The sequence below is a fragment of the Entelurus aequoreus genome, linkage group LG05 (genome assembly GCF_033978785.1).
Source record: "Entelurus aequoreus isolate RoL-2023_Sb linkage group LG05, RoL_Eaeq_v1.1, whole genome shotgun sequence".
In the NCBI taxonomy this organism is placed as follows: Eukaryota; Metazoa; Chordata; class Actinopteri; order Syngnathiformes; family Syngnathidae; genus Entelurus; species Entelurus aequoreus.
The window spans coordinates 64998358-65024728 of record NC_084735.1 but is presented as its reverse complement, the minus strand read 5'-3'; the positions used below and the strand labels follow the sequence as shown (position 1 = coordinate 65024728).

At 38.4% G+C, this 26371-nt stretch overlaps 1 protein-coding gene across 1 annotated transcript in view; it reads left to right on the top strand.

Annotated features, from left to right (window-relative positions):
* The window catches only part of LOC133650905 (complement factor B-like), a 28604-nt gene extending 6718 nt beyond the window's left edge, over window positions 1–21886 (top strand). Inside the window, exons 5-18 of the mRNA XM_062048663.1 lie at window positions 609–695; window positions 3746–3885; window positions 7785–7929; window positions 8007–8138; window positions 10554–10664; window positions 10734–10868; window positions 13683–13780; window positions 13874–14009; window positions 14094–14232; window positions 14311–14387; window positions 15970–16070; window positions 16144–16273; window positions 16363–16412; window positions 21599–21886. Coding sequence (XP_061904647.1) covers window positions 609–695; window positions 3746–3885; window positions 7785–7929; window positions 8007–8138; window positions 10554–10664; window positions 10734–10868; window positions 13683–13780; window positions 13874–14009; window positions 14094–14232; window positions 14311–14387; window positions 15970–16070; window positions 16144–16273; window positions 16363–16412; window positions 21599–21775 — 1658 coding nt within the window. The 3' untranslated portion in view covers window positions 21776–21886. The remainder of the gene's footprint in view (window positions 1–608; window positions 696–3745; window positions 3886–7784; window positions 7930–8006; window positions 8139–10553; window positions 10665–10733; window positions 10869–13682; window positions 13781–13873; window positions 14010–14093; window positions 14233–14310; window positions 14388–15969; window positions 16071–16143; window positions 16274–16362; window positions 16413–21598) is intronic.
* The last annotated feature ends 4485 nt before the right edge of the window (window positions 21887–26371 follow it).

The window sequence follows — 26371 nt, the reverse complement described above, 5'->3', positions numbered from 1 at the left end:
TGTAACTCGGTCCTCTTGCAGATGAGTTAAAAAAACAAACACTCTGGCCTATAATTAAACTTTTTAAATTAGCAATTATGTTTAATGTTAATATATATATATATATATATTATTATTAAGACAACTTCTTACAGTATTGTGTTATTCCCAGCCATTTAACAAATACAAAATAACTGTAACCAAAGACTGGTGAGTGCTAAAAGGTAATATTTTCCCTGCATTCTTCTTAAGAATGGCAGGATTCAAGTTTTGTAAACAGTTAAAGGGGCCACAAATAATCCGAATGGTTAATCTCGACACTGTCGAGATTAACCAGTCGACAGGCCTTTGCTTTTCTAGTCATATGTATGTTTACTTTAGGGAGCACACTATGTTTTCACATTATGTCTTCGTGTGAGACATCATGACACATGATGACATTCTGAGTAAGCTTGCTTCACCAGGAGCTTCATAATGAGCTCATCCATGTGCTTAGTAAATAAACAAGTCATCAAGCCATTGAGTAATCAGCTACTTTGTTAGATCTATTAGTATTTGTGTGAATTTTATTTTGGATTAACTTGGCTATATAATGTGGTCAATAATGTGGTCTTTTTTTGCCTCGTCAGACAAATACACGTATGACACTCCACTGGAGGTTTCCGAGGCCTTTGGCAGCGCAATCAAAGCCAGCCTCACCCCCTTGGAGCCTACAGGTAAGTCACTGGAACTACATGTCCGAAAAGGAGTAGGAAGAAACAGAACTTATTTACGGTAACGCTACCCGTTATTTCATGTCTCAGCAATTACCAATAGTTTGTTCACTTCTTGTGATTAGCTTGATAAAATGTTCTGATTGGCCCAATTAGGAGTGTCAAACTCATTTTCATTGAGAGCCACATTGCAGTTATGGTTGCTAATAGTGAATAATATATGAATTTACATATATAAGGATCCGATTCATGATATTATTACACAGTTGCCTATGCATTTGCTCATTATATATGTTTTACGTACAATGTAAAAAAAAATGTATACTGGTTTTTACCGCCTTGTACTGTAAATTGAAAAACAATACCACTGTTTTTTACAATAAAATTGTGCACATTTTTTTAACCGTTGAATATATAGTTGATGTATTTACAGTGCATTACTAAAATTGGATAAACAATACCGTTTTTTTTTTTACCCCAAAATTCTGGCAACTGAGCTACCAGTTTTTTTTTACTGTAAAATGTATTGTCATTTTTACAGTATACCATTTTTAGAAAAACTTGCTTTGGAATCATAAATTAAGTATTTATTGCTTTTAACAAGGGCAGCACGGTGGCAGAGGGGTTAGTGCGTCTGCCTCACAATACGAAGGTCCTGAGTAGTCGTGTGTTCAATCCCGGCCTCGGGATCTTTCTGTGTGGAGTTTGCATGTTCTCCCCGTGACTGCGTGGGTTCCCTCCGGGTACTCCGGCTTCCTCCCACCTCCAAAGACATGCACCTGGGGATAGGTTGATTGGCAACACTAAATTGGCCCTAGTGTGTGAAAGTGAGTGTGAATGTTGTCTGTCTATCTGTGTTGGCCCTGCGATGAGGTGGCGACTTGTCCAGGGTGTACCCCGCCTTCCGCCCGATTGTAGCTGAGATAGGTTTCAGCGCCCCCCGCGACCCCAAAAGGGACAAGCGGTAGAAAATGGATGGATGGATGGATGCTTTTAACAAAACATGTTTGGAATGAATGATAATGTAATGTGTTGCATTATTAGATAATTATCAAGTTTAAAAGATAGGCTTTGAACACAGCATGACTCTAGTTATGCAATGCGGTATTGCATAGCTAAAGCATTTTATTTCTATTATTTCACATTATTTTTGATTGGTCATCAGACCCAGCAGCACCTTATAAAAATTCAAAAATATAATTTAATAAAGTGAAACTTTGGACAAAACATTAAATCTGAGTCATAAAACCATTGACAAAATAATTCCATCTCCAGGGTTTACTTCACACCATCTACTAAATTTGTCGATATTGGACCCGTACCGATACTGAGTGTCATGTTGAACCGTCCGAAGTGGCAATAGATCATACAGTTATGACAGAAAAGGAAAAAAGAAAAAAAAGTGTTAAAAGAAAGAAAAAAATATATATAGACAATTTAAATAAACTTTAAAAAAACCTGACCTAAATATTGTATTATTTATGAATAAATGCAGGATATAGATAAAGCGATAGCTTATTAGATACAATGCATCCAGAAAGATCCACAGTGCTTAACTTTTTCCACCTTCTGTTACGTTACAGCCTTATTCCAAAATGGAATATATATATTTTGTCCTCTATTTTTTACCCACAATACCCCATAATGACAATGTGAATTGTAGGTTTTTTTTTAGATTTTTGCAAATGTATTAAAATGAAAAAACTAAGAAATGACATGTACATACATATTCCCAGCCTTTGTCTTGAAGCTCAAAAGAGAGCTCATGTGCATCCTGTTTCAACTGACCATCCTTGAGATGTTCCTACAGTTTAATTGGAGTGCCCCTGTTGTAAATTTAGTTGAATGGACCTAATTTGGAAAGGCACACACCTTTCTATATAAAGTATAAGGTCCTACATTTGACAGTGTATGGCAGAGCACAAACTAAGCATGAAGTCAAAGGAAATGTCTGTAGACCTCCAAGACAGGATTGTTTCAAGGAACAAATTTACGAGACCACTGTGCTCATTTGTAAATGGAAGAAGTTTGGAACCACCAGGACTCTTCCTCGAACTGGCCGACCGTCTAAGCTGAGCGATCGGGGTAGAAGGGCCCTAATCAGGGAGGTGACCAAGAACCCGATGGTCACTCTGTCAGTGCTACAACATTCCTCTGTGGAGAGAAGAGAATCTTCCAGAAGGACAACCATCTCTGCAGCAATCCACCAATCAGGCCTGTATGGTAGAGTGGCCATTACCTTCGTAAAAGTTTGCCAAAATGTACATGAAAGACTCTCAGACCATGAGAAACAAAATTTCCTGGTCTGATGAGACAAAGATTGAACTCTTTGGTGTGAATGCCAGGCATCAGAATTGGATGAAACCAGGCACCTCTAACCACCGGGCCAATACCATCCCTACAGTGAAGCATAGTGGTGGCAGCATCATGCCGTGGGGTTGTTTTTTAGCGGCAGGAACTAGGAGACTCGTCGGGATAGAGGAAAAAATTAATGCAGCAATTTACAGAGACATCCTGGATAAAAACCTGCTCAAGAGCGCTCTTGAATTCAGACTGGGGCTACGGTTAATCTTTCAGCAGGACAACGATCCCAAGCACACAGCAAATATATTAAAAAAATGGCTTCAGAACAACTCTGTACATGTCCTTGATTGACCCAGCCAGGTCAAAAATATTTGAGGCTGTAATTGCTGCCAAAGGTGCATCAACAAAGTATTGAGCAAAGACTGTGACTACTTACAGTATGTACATGTGATGTTTTATTTTTTTCATTTTTAATACATCTACAAAAAATTCTAAACAATGTTTTTTACAATGTGACTATGGGGTGTTGTGTGTAGCATTTTGAGGACAAAAATGTATGTATTCCATTTTGAATTAAGGCTGTAACATAATAAAATATGGAAAAAGTGAAGCACTGTGAATACTGTCTGGATTCACTGTAATAATAAATTAACTATATTGCTAAGTTATCATCATCATCCTCAAACTGAAATGTGGCAATTACACCCTCAAAATACTTTGTTAATGTTTTGTTTTTTTTAATTAAACAGATGACACACAGGAGGGGAGGAAAATCAAAATTTCCAAAACCGACACACTCAACCTCTACATTGCAGTGGACATTTCTGAGAGTATTGAAGAGGAATATTTCCTTGGCGCCAAATCTGCCGTATTACAACTCATCACCAAGGTAACACTGCGGCACATACCTTAAGTGTGCCATGAGAGCACATCTGCAAATCATCCAATTTCACTTGATTGGTCTGAAGATTATTTGCTAGCATTAATGTTCATGTAATATTTGTTCACCTGTCAATGCCAGCGACGTACAGTGACAGGAAGAACAATTAAAGGCTCTTCCACTGGACAAAGCCGCCAAAACACGTGCTGTGTGACGGGCCACACGATCCGTATGGGGGCCACCATTTGCGCGAAAAAGTGCCTGTAAAATGTCAAATAATGAAGAACAGGGCAATTAATATGAACATTTTCCTCTTTTTTTTTTTTTTACAAAAAACATAATATAATGTCAGATTTCTCCTCATATACATAGAGGCCCTCATGGCGCACACAAAGATAGAAAGTAATGGGTTTCAATCCCGGTTGGAGATGAGGCAGCAATGTCTATAAATTCATGTTTCAACGATGTTATAATTGTTATTTTTCACACAAAAAAAATCATTGTTGAACAATGTATGTACCATGAATGTTCAAATTAATTCATTTTGGTAAAAAACAAGCATCAAATTAAAATTACATTTGATTAGAAAACTATTAAAAGCACATAGTCCCAAATAAAAATGTGTGAAAAAATTTAGTAATGTGAAAGAGGGCGTGGTGGTGCTCCAAATAGAATACAATTTCGCCTGGTGCTGCCCTGAAAACAACGGATTAATGATCAATCATATGGTTAGCTTTCCAGTTAAACATTTAAAATATCATAAAAACCGTGATTGATTACCGCACTTTGATAAACTCACTGTGATATTTCCCATTTTATAGAGAAGCAGCTAACAGGCTAATCACTAGATAGCTTAGATGTTTAACATAAATACAAAACAGATTAACGTCATACACTTATCTAAATTTATATAAACACATTGCTGTATGAGCACCTGAGATATTACATTGAGCACATTGAAACTACAAGCTGTGCTTTCTTAGAAAACAGAAGTAAATATGAACTATATATACATGTATATATATATTTACCGTATTTTTCGGACTATAAGCCGCAGTTTTTTTCATAGTTTTCATAGGGTGCGACTTATACTCAGGACGACTTATGTGTGAAATTATTAACACATTACCGTAAAATATCAAATAATATTATTTAGCTCATTCACGTAAGAGACTAGACGTATAAGATTTAATCGGATTTAGCGATTAGGAGTGACAGATTGTTTGGTAAACGTATAGCATGTTCTATATGTTATAGTTATTTAAATGACTCTTAGCATAATATGTTACGTTAACATACCAGGCACGTTCTCAGTTGGTTATTTATGCGTCATATAGCGTACACTTATTTAGACTGTTGTTCACTATTCTTTGTTTATTTTAAATTGCCAAATGTCTATTCTTGGTGTTGGGTTTTATCAAATAAATTTCCCCCCAAAAATGCGACTTATACTCCAGTGCGACTGTTTTTTTACTTATATATATATATATATATATATATATATATATATATATATATATATATATATATATATATATATATATATATATATATATATATATATATATATATATATATATATATATATATATATATATATATATATATATATATATATATATGTGTATATATATATATATATATTTAGTAACACACATACTCAGTGGCCTAGTGGTTAGAGTGTCCGCCCTGAGATCGGTAGGTTGTGGGTCAAACCCCGGCCGAGTCATACCAAAGACTATAAAAATGGGACCCATTACCTCCCTGCACTTTAACTTATATCTAGGGGTGCTTGTGACTCAGATTTTGGCTTGCAACTTCTAACAATTAGACGTGAGACAGCTGTTATCTCGCTGAGGCACTTAAGTTGGGGCACTCTTAAATTGAAGACAACTGTCTTTCCTTGATGGAGAATCACAGCTTTTTTTTTTTAACTTGAAGAGTCAGCAAATGTGCTGAGATGCAAGTTGGACTGACTCGCTTGGCCAATTGTTGTTGACATGGAGATGCTTCTGCTGATGGATGTTGTTGGCCACAAATATGCTGACTTACAAAATGATTTAGTGAGTAGCATGACCACATTTAATCGATGAGTCCACGTTACGAAGACTACAATGATACCTTTGACTCGTATTGGTCATGACAATTCCCTACATTAGCCTAAAATGTCAAAGCTACACAAAATGTGACACATTCCCGCTTGTTTTCTAACTTAAACTAGTGCAATTCTTAGTAGGATTTCAACTTTTACCCATTCAAAGCATGCAGCAAAATTTCACATCTTTTTTTGTTTTCTGCAAGGGTGCCATACGGAGTCCTGTAAAGTTTGTGTTGCTATTTACATACTGTACTAAAATCCCCAAAATATACAGTAATTACTACTTGTATACATGAATAGCTTTTAAAAAAGGAGTTTTTTAAGTCGAAACAAATATTGATATCTAAAATATTTGTATTAGTTTTCCAGAAGATGACATTTTTCGTCCTATGGGATCTCGAGTGAGATTAATAATGATATTAATAATAATATTTTCTAAACAAAGCAATTACTCCTAAATGTATTTTATGAAAATAATAGTATTATCAATAAAACAGTGTTGTTATGAAATATACTGGCCTCTAATAGGTTAAATATGAAACTACAAATCATATGTTGTATGTATAGTTCAGGCTTAAGTAATTTTAAAAAATTAACTATTTTATGAAAAAAAAAAAATAGTTTTTGGGGATGCTGACAATTTTTGTCATGTGTACCTCAAGTGTGAGTTTTTGTTCCAATCTTGGTGCCTATCATTTACTTCTTAATGTCTAACAATAATGATAATAACTATTTGAAAAATAATAAGTAATATTTTTACAGCAGGTTTGGGAAATGGGACATTTTTTGTAATTTGTACATCAAGTATGAGTTTTTGTTTTAAATCGGACATTGTCGAAAAAGAAACAAGGCACGGCAAATCAATCTTGATGCCTATCATTTACTTCTTAATGCCTCGTTGTGGCTTGTGCAGCCCTTTGAGACACTTGTGATTAAGGGCTATACTGTATAAATAAACCTTGACTGAAACTTTGAATAAAGATGATGATGATAGTAATAATAATAATAATAATAATAATAATAATAATAATAATAACAATATTAATAGTAATGCCAAGTAATATTTTTACAGCAGCAAACATAGGAAGCAAACATTTTTTGTCATTTGCACCTTAACTGTGAGTTTTTGTTTTAAATCGGACATCGTAGAAAAATAAACGAGGCATGACAAATCCATCTTTGTGTCTATCATTCACTTCTTAATGCCTAATGATAATGATAACAATAATATTAGTAATAATAATAATATAATAACAATAATATTAATGCGAAAAATAATAAACCATATTTTTACCGCTGCTTTTTTGTTATTACAGACAAATAAGTGACAGTATCTAAACACATTTTTAAAGGTCTTAATGTGAACTAAAGTGTATTTCCTATCAAAGACCAGTGCCTTGGAAATATGTTAAAATTAAAGCAATTCAATACTTACAGTGAAGTATATGTGCAGTAATATATTGTACAGTATGTTTGGTGTGCAGCATTGAAGTGTTTGGCACACCTTTACGAGCACATTTAGCTTAAAGTTAATGGTCTCAAACCATTTAGCTGTCAGGATAGCGTCCTATTACAAGTGCATTTCATTATGAATTACACATCATAGTCTTGACTGATGCTCTTTAGTTGGCCCGAGTCCCTTGGCATGTTTTTAAAGCAGGCGACAGGATGTTGTTTTGGATGATAAATGTGTCATTTCAAAAATAACTCGCATGAAAAAAGTCTGAGCAGCCTATTTCCCTGCAATTTGCATGTGCTTGTCTGCTCATTACAGAATTTAAGTGCCCCCCTGCCCCCTTTCTCCCCACAGATTTCATCCTTTTCTGTCTCTCCAAACTATGAGGTCCTGTTTTTCTCTTCGGATGTATTTGAAGTCGTCAACATTGTCGATTTCCTGGATGGCAAGACCCAACTGAGCACAGTGAAAACTGAACTGGAGAATTTTCAAATAGGCTGTGAGTCATATTGTTGGAAATGCTGCTTGATTTGGATTTTAAATTACTTGAAAGTGTTGCCTTCCATGCCCTGGCAGACCAAGACACCGCCGGAACTGACCTCAACCGTGTCTTTATGACCATCTTGGAGCGCATGGCGTTGATAAAACAACGGATAGGGGAGGAGAAATTTAAGGAGCATCGTCACGCCATCATTCTTTTTACAGACGGTAACTTCATTCATGTCTGATGTGCTTCAGAAATGTCCTTCAATGTGTATAATCTATTAAATGGAGAAGCATTTCACTTACCGGAGTAACTACAATGACATCCAGTTGTTTTTTGGTAACGGTAATATAACCCTAGACTAGCGGTCGGCAACCCAAAATGTTGAAAGAGCCATATTGGACCACAAATACAAAAAAGTAATCGGTCTGGAGCCGCAAAAAATTAAAAGACTTATATAAGTGTTATAATGATGGCAACACATGATGTAAGTGGCTAATTAGCTAAATTAGCCTACTATCAAAGTGACTGTGTCGCAGGCTGAAGCAAATCTTTGTTGACAGAAATGTTATATTTATTCTACACATGAGATAGGCTCCAATACCCCCCGCGACCCCGAAAGGGACAAGCGGTAGAAAATGGATGGATGGATGGATTTTTACAACATTGGAAAACATTAGTAAAACTTCTCAGAGGGTGAGATCCCTCCTGGTAATGACTGTCTTAGAATGGTCAAAGGTATAGATGTGTGTGTCCAAGTTAATAGAAACGGCAGGCTGTGTTCTTCTAATGGATGTATTACAATCTTTGCGAGCTGTGTAACGTTTGCTGTGGTCTAGAACATCATCGCACACAAACAACTATGAGAAATGCAGCCAATATTACACATACAGATAATGTGTCATGGGACATGCAAATATAGATTAAATACACAGAGGAAATTAAGGAAATTAAATGAGCTCAAATATACCTACAAACGAGGCATAATGATGCAATGTGTACATACAGCTAGTCTAAATAGCATGTTAGCATCGATTAGCTTACAGTTATGGATTGACCAAATATGCCTGATTAGCACGCCACACAAGTCAATAACATCAACAAAGCACACCTTTGTGCATTCACGCACAGAATAAAACGTTTGGTGAACAAAATGAAAGAAAGTGGAAGTGGCATAAAACACGTCTTTCTGTGGCAGCGTCTGAGAAAGTTGTACACGTAAACAAACGATGAGTTCAAGGATTGCTGAAATTAGTAGGACAAAACGGCGCAATTACTCTCATCAGTGAAGCATGTTTAATGTAAACAATAGGATTTCTAACATTTAGGAAGGTTTGTGTCATGTTTGTCCTCCTACAGAAAATATATTAAAACAAAAAATATATTTTTTTCTTCATCTTTTTCCATTTTCACACATCTCTGAAAGAGGTCCAGGGAGCCACTAGGGCGCCGCTAAAGAGCCAAAGAGCCACATGCGGCTCTAGAGCTGCAGGTTGTTGACCCCTGCCCTAGACCAATACAATTATCATTATTTATTTGATTGTTTTTTTTAACAAGTAAAGCACATAAAGAGGGAGAGAAAAATTGCAGAGTCGCAGGCCCACAAAGACAGTAACATTAAAGATGATAAATTAGATTAACGCGATTAAATAACAATCTGTTAAATATGACTGTAAATTATTAATCAAAATTAATGTGATAATTTGACACCTCTAAAATTTATAATAAAACATTTTCAAAACAGCTTTCAGGTGACAAAAGCTTCCCTTGGCTGCTGATAATGACGTGTAAGCACATAGATGGCCAATTAAATAATTAACTTGGCCTACTAAAAAATGTTTAAACTGTTTATTGGATTAATGAAAATTATTAATCGATTTGGAATCGAAATGAATAAGAATTGCAATTCTGATGTTATAAAAAAATTTAAGCACCCTTACTGATATGTCATATGACTTTTATTAAACTTATCTAACTTCATTAAAAAAAAAACTTCAGTTTAAATATATTACCTTTATTTAAACCAACAAACAGCTTTGAATTTGCAAGGTGCAAAAAAATTGCAAGATAACATAATAATCAATAATCAGATAATAATAAAAATAAAAATTACTGTCAATATATATATTAAAAAATAATAATAATAAACAATGTCAAAAACACATATTTGTTCTTATTATGTTTGTAATATTTGCTCATATAAACTAATATCTAAAATTGGAGCTATATGACTTAGAATAAACAAAATAATAACAGAAAAGAAACGATTTGCCACTTGAACCAAGTCTGATTAAAAATATCAATATACTAAAAATAAATAGATTATTCTAGTCCATCTTAAGTTTTCGTACAGTACATACGATTCGTGCAAATTGGTCTAACAAGTAAAACAGCTTTAATTTATTTAACTTTGCTTAGATTTTAGTTTTTGCAGCATCTGTTGTGGTGGAGTCATGTGTCTCACTGACACAGTGCTCACTGCTGGAAAAAATGTCACGCTTCTAATACTATCGTGATGATAATGATGATTGAGTACAGTATATGAATGCTGTCTTGATATTAGGAGCTACTTTGGAAGCAGAACATGTCAATCCATCTAAAGTGTTGAGTGCTTTAGTTTCTGTCTTCTTTGATTGCAGGTGCTTACAACATGGGTGGTACACCTGAGCCGACAGTGGAAAAAATAAAAAACATGGTCTACATGGACCAAACAGCCAGGAACCAAAAATCAATAAGAGAAGATTATCTAGGTGAGTCTATTGAATTCAACCACAGTCCAAACGAATAAGCTCCTCTTTTCTGTTGCTTCTTCATTTCAGACATTTACATTTTTGCTATTGGCGCCCAGATCTTCGACGACGACTTAATGCCTCTTGTAGTGGGCACGGGCGGCGACCATTACTTCAGGATGAATACGATTCGTACTTTGCAGAAGACATTTGATGAGATTATTGGTGAGTTTTGCACATTTCACATTCGCTTCTACATAACCTGCTCAGTGGCCTTGTGGTTAGAGTGTCCGCCCTGAGATCGGTAGGTCGTGAGTCCAAAACCCGGCCGAGTAGACTATACAAACGGGACCCATTACCTCCCTGCTTGGCACTCAGCATCAAGGGTTGGAATTGGGGCTTAAATCACCAAAATGATTCCCGAGTGCGGCCACCGCTGCTGCTCACTGCTCCCCTCACCTCCTATGGGGTGGAACAAGGGGGTGGGTCAAACGCAGAGGGCAAATTTCACCACACCTAACTTTAATTTTAACTTTAAAAAGACCGCCGTTTGTTGATCCAAGAGTTAATCTCCAACCGTGTTACAAAAAAGATCAGTTAGAGTAGTACATAATGTTGGATATAGAGAACATTCAAACCCTTTATCCATTAAATCGAAAATACTGAAATTCCACGACATAGTGAATTTGCAAACAGCTAAAATTATGCACAATCTGCTAGCCAAAAATATACAACAATTCTTCTCAATAAATGAGGAGAAATATAATTCTAGAGAAAAATATAATTTGAAACATTTGTACGCAAGTACAAAAAAGACCTCCGGTATATCAGTATGTGGAATTAAATTATGGAATGGATTAAGCAAATAAATCAAACAATGTACTAACATGATCCAATTCAAGAAACTCTTCAAACTTAAAATGTTTACAAAGTACAAAGAAGAAGAACCATGATAAACATTCTGAATTTATTTAATCTATCCATTCATTTTCTAGATAATCTTATTTATCTCACCATATGAAATATAACTTATTTCACTAATTATTATTTATTTTTAATGAAGGGAATAAGGGGTAGGAAATGGATGGATGGATGGAATAAGTGGTAGAAAATGGATGGATTATTGCTTATGGAGTATATTGTGAATAAATTGAGAACAGGAAGTGAACAAAAGTGTTAGCAACTGCTATGTAAAGGAAAAGGCTTCTTCCTACTCCTTTTCGAACATGTTGAATAGAGAAACTGGAAATTGTGATGTATCATGTTGTATGCATGCATGTTCAAAATAAACTCAAACTCAAACATGTCATTGGACTCAGAGGCGATATCTCACACTTTAGCAATGATATAAGATTACAGAAATGAAATTGAGATATACTTTTCGGCACATTGTTTGTACAAGTTTAAATACTACTTGACAACACAATACAGTAAGACACACAATAAGACATAAATTCGCCTATTTAAGTGTGAACATACAAAGAAAAAGATAGACAGCGTTTAACTTCCAAACGCTGTAAAAAGTTCCGTGCATGAAGTTGTCTCCACAGCCTGGATATGATCGGCTCCCTCCCGAGGGAACAAGAGGAAGAACCGCCGGAGGTCGCTCAACATTACGATAGTCGAAGTCTCGTATTTTAACACAAATTGGTTACTCATGTCATTTTAAAGTCGCTCTTTTCTCTCCGTGTGGAAATGTAACCAAGTATTGTTCCATACAGAGTTTCGCCAAATATCACGGCTGTATCGAGACAAACATAGATAATTTTAAAATACATAAACAATGTCTGTACCGCTTATACGACATCCTCAAAGTAAGACTAGGTTAACACGAAAATATATTATTTTTTACACTTGATTTGGACACATTCGGTCCTCATTTCTTTTTCTACTGTGTTTTTTACAGTCCAATAAAAGTGCTTCCGGGTAAACCTTTTATAAGCCCTGCTCACAGGCACCTGCACCTCACGCTAAAACACCGCCATTATTTTCATAACGTAAAAAAAGAAGAGAAACCGAAAAAGAAGAAACAAAACCATAAAAAAGAAAAGCGATCATGAAAACTTTTGTAACACACAAAAACAATAAAAGTGTACAAAAATATGAATATTGGCATCGAAAACATCCACCAAAAATATTGTATATTTTCAATGTTTGTATTTATTTGTTCCCAAAACTTGTTTCGGTGCCAATACTACTTTTTGGATACCAATTCTTACTGGCAGTGTTCTGGCGCAATACGCAGTCCATTCTTCATTAATATGCAAAATATATGCTGATCATCAAAACGCCAACAATCTTGGGAGGAAAAGATGCAAATATATTTTAGCAAATATATTTTACAGGGCGCACAATGTGATTTATCAACACTCATCGCACTATTTACTTAGCACCTGTGAGAAGACGTGCAAACTGACAGGGTTCCACACACGGCTGCAGGATCAGCGCTCACGCTGCAAGGACAGACAATGGACAAACGAGAATCCTACGTCTTACTTGCGTGTGTGTGTGTGTGTGTGTGTGTGTGTGTGTGTGTGTGTGTGTGTGTGTGTGTGTGTGTGTGTGTGTGTGTGTGTGTGTGTGTGTGTGTGTGTGTGTGTGTGTGTGTTGTGTGTGTCAAAATTTTGGACGGTCAGAAATAAAAAATATTAGACATATTGAGGTGGCGACTTGTCCAGGGTGTACCCCGCCTTCCGCCCGAATGCAGCTGAGATAGACTCCATCACCCCCCGCGACCCCAAAAAGGGACACGCGGTAGAAAATGGATGAATGGATATAGTCTATTCAGCAACATTCTTTTATAATTTTATAGCTGATAACGGACTTAAGGGACTGATTAAAAAGAAATTAGCTTCCTCTTCCGCCAGTGATGATACTTGTAAGAAACGATGGTCCCTGTCAAATTTGTGGGACACCGCAAGAATGTGTATTATCATATAACGGATCCGGCCCACGGGCCGTAGTTTGGGGGCCCCTGGGTTAGGACATTTTACCTTCTAATATTACTATTAATGCTGTTGTGTGGCGTTTTTCTTGCAGATGAAGAAGAAGTCAAAGGTTTATGTGGTCTTCACAAGGACTACAAGACCACTGATAGAAGGGAAAACTATCCCTGGGTGGCATTTATTGTCATTCAGGTGAATACTTAATATATGTAATCTTTTTCTATGCTTGTCATGGCATTCATGTTTTTTGGAAATAAATCATTTGTTTCCCATGGACTCTTTAAGAACAATGACAGAATCATGAAGTGTCTGGGCTCTCTGGTGACGCCCATGTTCGTCCTGACTGCCGCTCACTGCTTCAACTTTGGAGATCTACCGCAGCACGTCACAGTCGACATCGACGACCAGAACGGAAGAAGAAGTAAGAGTTGCCAGATTGTAATGCTGACCTGCATGATTGTTTGGGTTTACTTGATAACTCACTTTGACAAACGTTGTCCGACAGCCAAAAAGGTGCGGAGTTTCTTTTTACATCCACAATTTAACGTCAAGGCTAAAGTAGACAAGGGCGTGGAGGAGTTCTATGACTACGATCTGGCTCTAATTCAACTGATGGACTATGTGAAAATCTCCACTTCTGTCAGGTACTCCACCGCAATCACATTCAACTCAATTATGTTAAAATATCAACAAGAACATTGTGCTGCTCTTGCCTTGTTTAGACCAATTTGCATACCGTGCACACAGGAGACCAACAATGCTCTAAAACTGGTTGGTGAATCCACATGCCAGAAACAAGGTGACTAACTCTCCTGCCCTAAATGATTTAGGATTAGTTATTATTACTTGTTTTTCTTTGTTTACATTTTTATTCTATCTTAAATATTCAGTGGCAACCTGTGACTATCATTGTTGTCATACATGCGCTAATTGTGTGAATTTCGAAAAAGCAATTCACAAAACATAGTATTTTACACTAAAATCTGCTAACATTTGCGTGCTAACTTTTTAGGCTAATTTTAAAGGCGTACACCTCAGACTTGGTGGTTGACACATGTTGACTGTTAGCCTGATAACATTAGCTTGCTAACCTCTTTTGCATAATTTTGCACTTTTTAAGATCATTTCTGGAGGCATACACTGGAGTCATACTGTACAACTTGCTTCACACATGCTAATGTTAACATGCTAACTTCTTTTTAGTTAATTTTGCTGCAGTACACCTCAGAGTCATAAAACTTTATACTTGGCAAATGCTATGATAGCATGCTAACATTTTATTTTAGGTAATTTTACACCTTTTCGCTGCTAATTTTGCAGCCGTAAACCTCAAAGTCTTATAACTTGGCCCTTGACACATACTAATCGTTAGCATGCCAACTTTTTTGGCAAATTTTTACACTTCTTTATTAAAATTTTGTATTCGTACACCTCAGAGTCATATAACTTTATACTTGGCAAATGCTATGTTAGCATGCTAACATTTTATTTTAGCTAATTTTACACCTTTTCTCTGCTAATTTTACAGCCGTAAACCTCAAAGTCTTATAACTTGGCACTTGACACATACTAAGTGTTAGCATGCCAACTTTTTTGGCAAATTTTTACACTTCTTTATTAAAATTTTGCATTCGTACACCTCAGAGTCATATAACTTTATACTTAGCAAATGCTATGTTAGCATGTTAACATTTCTTTTAGCAAATTTTACACCTTCTCTCTGCTAATTTTGCAGCCGTAAACCTCAAAGTCTTATAACTTGGCCCTTGACACATACTAAGTGTTAGCATGCCAACTTTTTTGGCAAATTTTTACACTTCTTTATTAAAATTGTGCATTCGTACACCTCAGAGTCAACTTGGTGCTTGACATATATGCTAACTCTTAGCACAATTGAATTCAAGAAAAAACTTTCAGCAAAGTACGAATGTGGCATCCGCATGGGTACTTCTAATACAGCTACTGCCATCTTGTGGAGTTGTACAAGCTACATCAAGATGTTGCTTACAGCCACAGCTGTTGCCATCAATACAGTATTTTACGACCCAGTTCTAATTAGAGACAGACTTTTGAAGTGCACGAACCTCGAGCCTCAGCATTTAATCGTATAGAATCTTTAATTGGAGCATTTACAGTATTTGACAATCACTAACTGAATAAAAAGGTATATGTTCTTGTCAAAAGTCAAACAAACCGTACATGTTAACTCTCATGAGACTCAAACTCAGTCAGTGTCTAAATGGAGAAGTCGTGGTTAGCATTCTTCGGGTTGCCATCAAAAAACGGTACCAGTAACGCCAAAAATTGTGTCACAAATGAACAAGAAGACGTGAACATAATTGTTGCTGTAGGACTAACGTTTCCCTCACCTCAAATAACAGAGGAGCGCCTGTTAAAAAGTCATATGGAGAGCCTTACTTTCTTGACCCAGACGGACAACTTGGTGGATAAGAAAGAAGTCTTCGCTAAGCTTGGCAGTAACGTAAGTTGCACTGGATTCACCCTCTTGTTTAGCCCACTGAGCTGTTGTTCACCTTTCTGATGACGTGACACAGAGGGATGAATGCATTCAACACGCACTAACGGCCCCGGGAATTACCACGAAGGATCCCAAAGTTGCTGTGACTGACAACTTTCTGTGCACCGGCGGTCTGATTCCTTTCAGAGATCATATAGCATGTACAGGTACGTCCCCCCTCCACTTTTCGCATTATCAAAAATCATTTTCACAAGCTGTATTTTTCACGGAGGTGTGTTTTGGGGGGGGATGACAGGTGACTCTGGAGGAGCTGTGTTCAAAAACTACGAGCATCGCACAGTGCAGGTGAACTTTCCTGTCTTTCTGATAGAGAGGCTCAACTCTTCAAAGGTCTTCCAATTAAAGAAAAAAGCACAATTACTTTTTTTGGGGAAAAAAATATGCCTTCAGAGTAGGGATGGACAATATGGCCTAAAATCTATATCGCGATATATATTGCAGCCTCCTGCGATAACAACATATGTCACAATTTATTATTTGATATAGAGTGTGAGTGTGATATAGAGTTTATTATTTGATATAGATGTCATAGAGTGCGCCTGGAAGAGCGGCAGCACATCACAGTAGCTCCTTTGAATTCCTTTCATTTTACTTTATTTTTGGAATTATTCGTAACTTTTCTTGCCTTTTTTTAATCTCTTACCTTCCATAAACCACTAATTATGGTTCTTGGGCGCTTTTGTGTGTTTTCGTTACTTTTCTTTTTCTTTTCGGGCCGTTTTGTTTTTGGCTTTGATCAGCGGAGCAGTAGACCTTTTGTTTACACACGCGAGGAGCTGTTTGCGCTCTCCTTACCAGCGCTATGGGGAACGCGGCCGGACCTTCCCGTGGAACTACGGAAAAAGCGCAGGAGACGCCGTGCCGGCATAAAGATGAAGGAGCGCAGAAGGAAATTTAAGCCTGAAATCCCCTCGGTCCTCATGGGGAACGTGCGGTCTTTGGCGAACAAAATGGACGAATTGTTTGGGCTTGCCCGAACTAAAAAGGAGTACGCCGTGTGCAGCATCATGTGCTTTACGAAGACTTGGCTAAACGCGGACTTCCCGGACCACAGCGCGTCTCTAGCCGGCTTCACAACCTCACGGCCGGATAGAAGCACACTCCTGAGCGGTAAGAAAAAAGGCGTAGGGATTGCCATCTTGGTGAACGAGGGGTGGTGTAATCCTGCTCATATTATTGTAAAGGAGTGTGTTTGTACGCCGGACATTGAACTTCTGGCTGTTGGAATTCGGCCATATTATTTGCCAAGGGAATTTACTTCTGTAATCTTCATTGGAGTGTATGTTCCTCCTTCTGCTGACGAAACTGCTGCTTGTGACACCATTCACGCCGCTGTTGCTAAGCAACAGACCCATCCCGATGCCCTCATTCTCATTTCGGGGGACTTTAATCATGTTTCTCTGGACTCTATTTTACCCACTTCCCATCAATATGTACATTGTGCAACGCGGGAAAATAAAACTCTGGACCTACTGTATGCTAATTCAAAAGATGCATACAGAGCCACTGCCCTGCCCCCCCTGGGACGGTCTGATCATAATCTGGTGCTTTTAACACCTCATTACGTTCCTGCTGTGAGGAGGCAGCCCATCTCAACTAAATCAGTGCAAATGAGGAGTATTGAGGCTGGCATAGCCTTACAAGACTGCTTTGAGACTACAGACTGGGAAGTACTCTGTAAGCCTCACGGGACATTATATATTGACAACATCACAGACTGCATCACTGACTACATCAATTTCTGTGAGGACTCCATCATCCCTACAAAAACTGTCCACTGTTACCCAAATAACAAGCCCTGGATCACCAGCCAGCTAAAGGTACTGCTAAATAAAAAGAAGCGAGCCTTCAGATCCGGTGATCGGGATGAGTTGGAGAGGATTCAGTGGCAGCTCAAAGTTCAGCTTCAACAAGGGAAAGATGCCTGTAGAAGGAATGTTGAAGCTAAACTCCAACAGAACAACACTCGTGATGTTTGGAAGGGTATGAAGGCCATCACAGGCTTCAACAATAAAGCCAAACTGCTGGATGGGGGTGTAGATAGAGCCAACGAGCTGAATCTGTTTTTCAATAGATTTAGCAACGCACCCCTTACTGGCCCTCCCCCCCACTACTCCTGTTCTCACACCTCCCCTGGACTTCAACACACTAACTCCTTCTCTTTTACCTGCCCCAGCCGTTTCTTTCCCCCCCTCCCCCTCCCCCACTTCCACCCCCACTGAGAAAGCCAGCCTGGTGTGTCTGACACCTGGACTTGTAAGACGGCAGCTGGAGAGAGTCAATCCAGCTAAGTCAGCAGGCCCTGACCGAGTCAACCCCTGGGTCCTGAAGACTTGCGCTGCTCAGCTGACTGGGATCCTGCCCTCCATCTTCAACCTGAGTCTGAAGCTAGAACGGATACCAGTGCTATGGAAAACATCCTGCATAGTGCCGGTGCCCAAGAAACCCATCCCATCAGGCTCAAATGACTTCAGACCTGTTGCCCTGACGTCCCAGGTCATGAAGGTTCTCGAGAGACTTGTGCTGGATCAGCTGAGACCACTGGTGGCTCATTCCCTGGATCCTCTACAGTTTGCATATCAGCCCCATGTAGGACTGGACGATGCTGTTATCTACCTGCTGCATCATGCTCACTCTCACCTGGATGGTGGGAGGGGCACTGTGAGGATCATGTTTTTTGATTTCTCCAGTGCCTTTAACACCATTCAGCCAATTCTGATGAGTGACAAGTTGCTCAGGATGGGTGTCAGTTCATCCATTGTCTCCTGGATCACTGATTGCTTGTCTGACAGGCCCCAGTTTGTGCGACTGGAGAGCTCCCTGTCGGATACTGTGGTCAGTGGTGTAGGTGCTCCACAGGGGACCGTCCTGTCTCCTTTCCTGTTCACCCTGTGCACCTCAGACTTCCAGTATAATTCCAGGTCCTGCCACCTGCAGAAATACTCTGACGACTCTGCTGTGGTCGGGTGTATCGGAGAGGGACGGGAATTGGAGTACAGGACACTGATCGCTGACTTTGTGGAGTGGTCTCAGGCGAACCATCTGGTCCTGGGACGGCGTGGCAAAGTTGGTGAAGTGGCCGTGCCAGCAATCGGAGGGTTGCTGGTTACTGGGGTTCAATCCCCACCTTCTACCATCCTAGTCACGTCCGTTGTGTCCTTGGGCAAGACACTTCACCCTTGCTCCTGATGGCTGCTGGTTAGCGCCCTGCATGGCAGCTCCCGCCATCAGTGTGTGAATGTGTGTGTGAATGGGTGAATGTGGAAATACTGTCAAAGCGCTTTGAGTACCTTAAAGGTAGAAAAGCGCTATACAAGTATAACCCATTTATCATTTATTTAATGTGGACAAGACCAAGGAGCTGGTCATCGACTTCAGGAAGAGAGTGACCCCGGTGGAGCCCATCAAGATCCAGGACCGGGAGGTGGCAGTAGTGGAGCAGTACAAGTACCTGGGAGTCCACTTGAACAGCAGACTGGACTGGAAGGACAACTGCAAAGCTGTTTACAAGAAGGGCATGAGCAGACTGTTTTTCCTGAGGAAGCTTAGGTCCTTTAATGTGTGCAGCAAGCTGTTGAAGATCTTTTATCAGTCTGTTGTGGCCAGTGCAATGTACTTTGCAGTGGTTGGTTGGGAGAGCAGCGCCAGCAAAAGGGACTCAAACCGGATTGATAAACTGATCCGGAAAGCCGGCCAAACTATTGGCACGCAGTTGGAGGCGTTTGTGTCAGTGAGGGACAGGAGGACACTGGACAAACTGCTCGCCATCATGGACAATCCTGCCCACCCACTCCACCTGACAATTAAGGGACAGCGGAGCTCATACTCCACAGGGCTCCTTCAACTTCCTTCCCGCACTGTGCGATTCAAGAACTCCTTCATTCCGTATTCCATCCAGCTGTATAATCACTCGACATACAGCAATAGATGACATCTGCCTATTACCTGACACCTGACATGTTAGCTACTTCTCTTTGTTTATAATGTCTATTTTCTATTTCCTGCTGGACCTACTCTCTATTTTATGCTGCTGCTGTCATATATACTGTATATACTGTAATATTGTACATGGTCATTGGTTTATATTGTATATATGTTATAGACACAATATAATATATCTGTATATAAATTATTCTGTACACATATTATGTATATATTCGTATATATGTTACATTTTTTTATAGCTATATTAGTCTATTTATACCTGCATTGTCCTCTCCATCCTTACACTTTCCATCATTGTAACTGAGCTACTGTGTTGAACAATTTCCCTTGTGGATCATTAAAGTTTGTCTAAGTCTAAGTCTAAGTCTAAGTCTAAATGATATACATTTCAAAACGTCTTAAAAAGGCTCCTAATATGGCTTTTGACATATGCAGTACCATTTTGCGTCATTTCCAGTTGTATTATTTTTTTCAAAACTATTATTAATATACTTGATAATTTACTGGTAATATCTGGTTACTCTCTGTTCCATGGTTCTATCTACAGTTCTATTAAAATGTATTAAGCACTTATTCTTCTGTTACTTTACATTAGTTTTGGGCTATACTGCAAATTTGGGTATCGATCCAATACCAAGTAGTTACAGGGGCAGTATTGGTGATACCAATGGTCATACTTAAAATTTTCAGAATCACTGAATGATCACAACTATATAATCGGACAAAAACACAGAGTGTAAAAATATAAATTATTATTTTAAAAAAACAATAAAATATTTTGTGGTAATAGAAAATATTGAGCTAACCCCTGTGGTATTGACCATATACTGATACTATAATTGGTATAGTTACTGTTAATATTGTTATCGATGCGCCAACCCTGGTTTACATTCAAGCGCTCTAGCTTAGCTGTTAGCGCTGGTTAGCATGGCTAATTGTATCCTCCTACAGTATGTGGTGTAGCATGTTTGGTTAGCGTTCTTCTTCCAGTGAAACATAGTTTATGGGCCACCGAGAATTGCTGGCTTTTCACTGGGAAGGATGTTAGCCGCTAGTTCGGTAAAGAGGACGCTACATTGCATTACACACGTTAAACAATTTCCCTTGTGAATCAATTATAAAGTTTGTCTAAGTCTAAGGACGTGGCAGTTTGCTTGTCACTGTCGAATTTGGGGGATACAGCTAGGATGTGTCATCAAAATACAACACCATAACGGTCGTATTAAAAGCTGTATTGTCAGACAGATATGTAATATTTATATCATACGTCGTCTATATGCATTAAAACACAGTATCAAAGGCATGTCCTTGTTGCTTTTTACGTGATATATGTGGTTAATTCCTTTTTTACACAATTTAGAATGTTAAAATGGTAATTAAAGCATGTTATCTACAGTTCAATATATACAGTGTATATAAGACTGCAGGTGGATCAGTGTCCATTAGAGGTTCCACTGTTTATGAAAATATAAAAACAGTTGGTAATATGAGCAAGGTGTTTAACGCAACTTTTTTTTCTCCTCCAGATTGGTGTGGTCAGCTGGGGTAGCAAAAATTTGTGCCAAGGCGGCGGTGTCGTAGAGTCTGGGAAGGACTCTCGAGACTTCCACATCAACCTCTTCAGGGTTATGCCTTTCCTTGAATCCATCCTCGGAAACAACACACAGAAAATATATGAACCACTGAAGTTCTTGGAAAACTAAAAGCCTCTACTATGAGCGCAATGCTATCATAATCATAAACAATACACTTTTGCATGTATTTTTTTAAACATGAAGCTGAAGAAAGTATTAAAGTGAAAATGGTGGTTTTGATCTTTGTGCCAATGGACCTGCTCTTCTACACTTACATTTTTAGCTGTCAAATAAGCGTAGCTCATTAGTTATGGGCGGAGTCGAGGGTCTAAGGCACATATGTCAAACTCGTTTTAATTCAGGGCCACATCACAGTTAGGGTTGTCCTTGGAGGGCAGCTTGTAACAGCGAATAATACATTTGCCTATACATTTATTGTATATATTTTTAGGTCACTGTAAAAAAAAAAACTGTAGATTCTACAATTAAAAAACTAGAAACTCAGTCACCAGAATTTTACCGTAAAAAATAGTGTTAGTTTTTTTTTACAACACATTACAATAAATGAAAAATCAGTACTACTGTTTTTAACTGTAAAAAAACAGGCAGCTTAGTTGCCAGAATTTTACTGTACAATTGTACAGTTGTTTTAATAACATATTAGTAGAAATGGAAAAATGGTACCACTTTTTTTTTCTTCTGGCAACTGAACTGCCAGTTTACTCTAAAAACACAACTGTAGTACTGTTTCCCCAACAGTAATACGCTGTAAAAACAACAACAGTAGATTTTATGGTAAAAAACAAACAAACTGGCAGCTCATTTTACAGTGGTAAACTTTTGTCATTAGTAATAACAAAACATTGTAAAATACCAAAAATATATTGTCATTTTTACAATTTGATGAATAACTTGAATACGCCAAGCAGATACAAAAATGTTTGTATTTCAACAAAAAAAAAAATAGCTTGGAAAGTTTAAAAATTATGTTTCTTGCAATATTGGATAATATCAAAGTTTAAAATGTATGCAATATCAAGCAGTACATATATTTTTTTCTGTCAAAATAGAAAGAATGAATACATTTAGTAAGATAAGATAAGGTACTTTATTGACACATATTATTTCCAGGCGTTTGACATCTGGGCCCCAGGCCTTGAGTTTGACACCTGTGGTCTGAGGTGTGGAGTTAAGAGACTTGTCACAGGATTAGAGACACAGATGAGAGTTAATTTAACATACACTTTATTTGAAAGCTTTTTTTTTTATTGAATGACATTCATTTGGTTGTAGTTTTTAGCTGTGTAGAAATGTGATGCATCATACTAAGAGCTGTTTCTAATAATTGGGTCACAATATCACTTTGGTTTATGAAGGAGATACAGTGTAAGTCCACCCTCCAAGGTAAATGCTGTATATTATTATTACATTACTTCATAAATCTACTGTAATTGTTATTGTATTATTTTTATACAAATTTGTTCTCTAAAAGTTAGCATTGCTTTTTATAAGGCATGTTACATGTTAAAATTATGCTGTTTAGGGGGAGGGGAAAGCACAAATTAAATACATTTCAGTGGAGATGGGGATTTAAGATAAGTAGTTTTAGTTAAGTCACATAACCAATTAATAAGCTGGTAAATTGGGTTACAAATGTACAGTACTTTTTAAAGACAAAGAAATATACAAAACCACAATCTTTCTACACTGTATATGCCAGGGCTGGTGAATTTGTTTTCATTGTAACAGTAACAGTATGCATTCGATTATGTTTTTGTACAAATTAATGGATAACTTGCTTTAAAATCATAAGTCAGGGTCACAAGCAGATATTTATGTATTTTTTTTAATTTTAACAAAAAAATGTTTGGCATATGATAATATGTTTGTTGCATGATCAGATAATATTACAGTTAGAAGATATGCAATTGCATGCATTACATGCGATGTCTCTGTCAAAATTAAAAGATGTGATTGGATACTCACATGTCATTCCAAAGTGAGTATCCATTCACAAGTTTCAATTTAGCAGGAAGCAGGAAGTGTTGCGCCGTAGCCATAGCAGAGAAGGAGAACAAAACGTTGATTAGGTGGCAGATATATATTTGCAAGACCATTTTCAAGAAGGATATGTAAAGAGAAACTACATCTTGTGAGACGATATCAGCCAACCCCGGAAGCTAGCTGAGCTGTTCTGGCAATGAGAGGGAGAAATGCCCGCCATTTCCACTCGAATAAGCCGCCGACGAGGGGTACCACTGGCTTATACGGCGTCGAATAGGTGCTAATTGTGAGTTTAAATATTTTATTTTTTCACCTTTAATATCCATCCATCCATCCATTTTCTACCGCTTATTCCCTTCGGGGTCGCGGGGGGCGCTGGAGCCTATCTCAGCTACAATCGGGCGGAAGGCGGGGTACACCCTGGACAAGTCGCCACCTCATCACAGGGCCAACACAGATAGACAGACAACATTCACACTCACATTCACACACTAGGGCCAATTTAGTGTTGCCAATCAACCTATCCCCAGGTGCATGTTTTTGGAGGTGGGAGGAAGCCGGAGTACCCGGAGGGAACCCACACAGTCACGGGGAGAACATGCAAAGTCCACACAGAAAGATCCCGAGCCCGGGATTGAACTCACGACTACTCAGGACCTTCGTATTGTGAGGCAGACACACTAACCCCTCTTCCACCGTGCTGCCACCACTTTTAATATGTTTTTTGCAATTTTAATTTTGACAATGCCACATAAGATATGTTTTAATTGCTGATGCGTTTTAATTGATTTTTAAATGCGCCAGAAAATAACCCCTTTTTGTACACTGTTGATGTGATCCAATACTCAGTAGTGCGTAAATGCGTTTTTGTATAGTATTTCTCCAGCAATGGTCATGTGGTGACATAAATTATGGTATTTTGAGAGGTAATCATTGAAGTCGGACATCACTGAAGGCCTCGGTGGGAAACGCACGGCCCGCCACTGGATTATATAGGTACCCAAAATGCGGCCATTTTTCAGTCGGAGTTATGGTGTCCAAGACAATGCTTGTAGTTAAGATATGTGTTTCTCAGAGCCTGCGGACCAACGACTAAAACTTAAGTTTTTTCCTGTTCAAGCTGTAAAAAGTTATCTGCCATCTAAGATTGAATATCTAAAATGCATTTAAAAAGAGTATCAATTAGTTTTGTGTCATTAGGAGACATTGGCATGAACAGCGATGTGTCATCATGACAATTGTGGAAATGAATTACATGTTTCCTGATGCCAATAGGAATCATGTAAATAGTAAAAAGAACAGGACCTAAAATAGACCCTTGAAGAACACCACGTGTACAAAATGTATCAAAAGTGGTCCCTGTCAGGTTCAAACACTGATGACATCTATTAAACAGACAAGAAGCAAGATATTAAACAGAGACATAATTCAATTTAGCTCATTGAGGAGAAACATCTGGGCTGTACTCTTTGTACAGTCTTCTACCACGCTCTGCCGAAAGATTGCACGCCTCCTCTTTTATTTGGATTTTCTCTGATTACATGGCAACAGCTTGTTTCTAAAGGAAGGGGGGTCGTAAACAGCCGTCGCCTTTGGTTACAAAACAGTTCAAAGAAAAGGTGCCTGGAGGGGGTCAGGTCCTGCTTCCTCTCCGCTTTGTAGATCTCGGGTCAAGACAAAATCTTCCTGTGGATTACAATAGATCAAAGAAACTGATACCTTCATGTCACTTCCTAGCCTACACAGTGGAGTTTTACAAGCCTTTTGATTGGCAAGATCAAAGACAGCTTTTGTCTGCTCGCCGGGAACTCATTGAATCACAAAGTTTTGTGATAACTTAGATACAATTATTCTGACAGTCCCCCCACATTATTTTTTTTTTATTTTTTGGAAAAAGTTTAGACACCCCTGAATTTTAGTAAGAAAGACGAATTGCTTTATTGACGCACTTAATTTCCACTCTGTCGCGGGCCACATAAAACGACGTGGGGGGCCAAACCTGGCCCCTGTACCTTGAGTTTGACACCCGTGGTTTATACTGCAACACACTGTGGTCATCATATTCGACAATTTCCCTCGATCGTTGGTCACACGCCAAATGCTCCGTAGAGTTACTAAGAAATCTCAATTAAAAGCCTTTTAACGTCTGCTGATGGAGCGCTGCGACTCTCCTTCGGGGTCACAGAGTGGCGGCTCGTTTCCAGCTTGACGGCGCAATGCGGACTAGCGCGTCTGGTGGCGAGCCAGCTCGCATTATTCAAATCCAATTTAGAGGAAAGTGCGCCGTAAAGTTCTGTCTTGTCGATTACAAAAGGATGCATGACGGCTGCCGGGGCCAGTTTATGGCCTCAGATGAGCTTATTTGACTAATCAGCTGACCGCTCCGCTGTCATGCTGAGGGGGAAAAGTCCACTTACCAATTTTCCATGTGGACCATGTAGTCCTTCTGAGTTATTTCGACACTCTGCCACACCCACCTGCTATGGGTGTTTGTGAAGAACGGCCGTCCCATGGGGGTATTCATCTGGATTTCCTTCAACTGATTGTGATGGAGGAAGGGGGTCAGCGGGATGGCCGAGACAAAGCAGGACCAATGAGAGTCCTAATTGAATGAAAGCTCTTCCTGCTCTCAGCTGCTGTAAACAAAGAGGATTCAGTTACCCCTCCTTGTCCACCTGCTAACCTCAACATTACACCTCCTATGTAAACCCCAGCTAAATC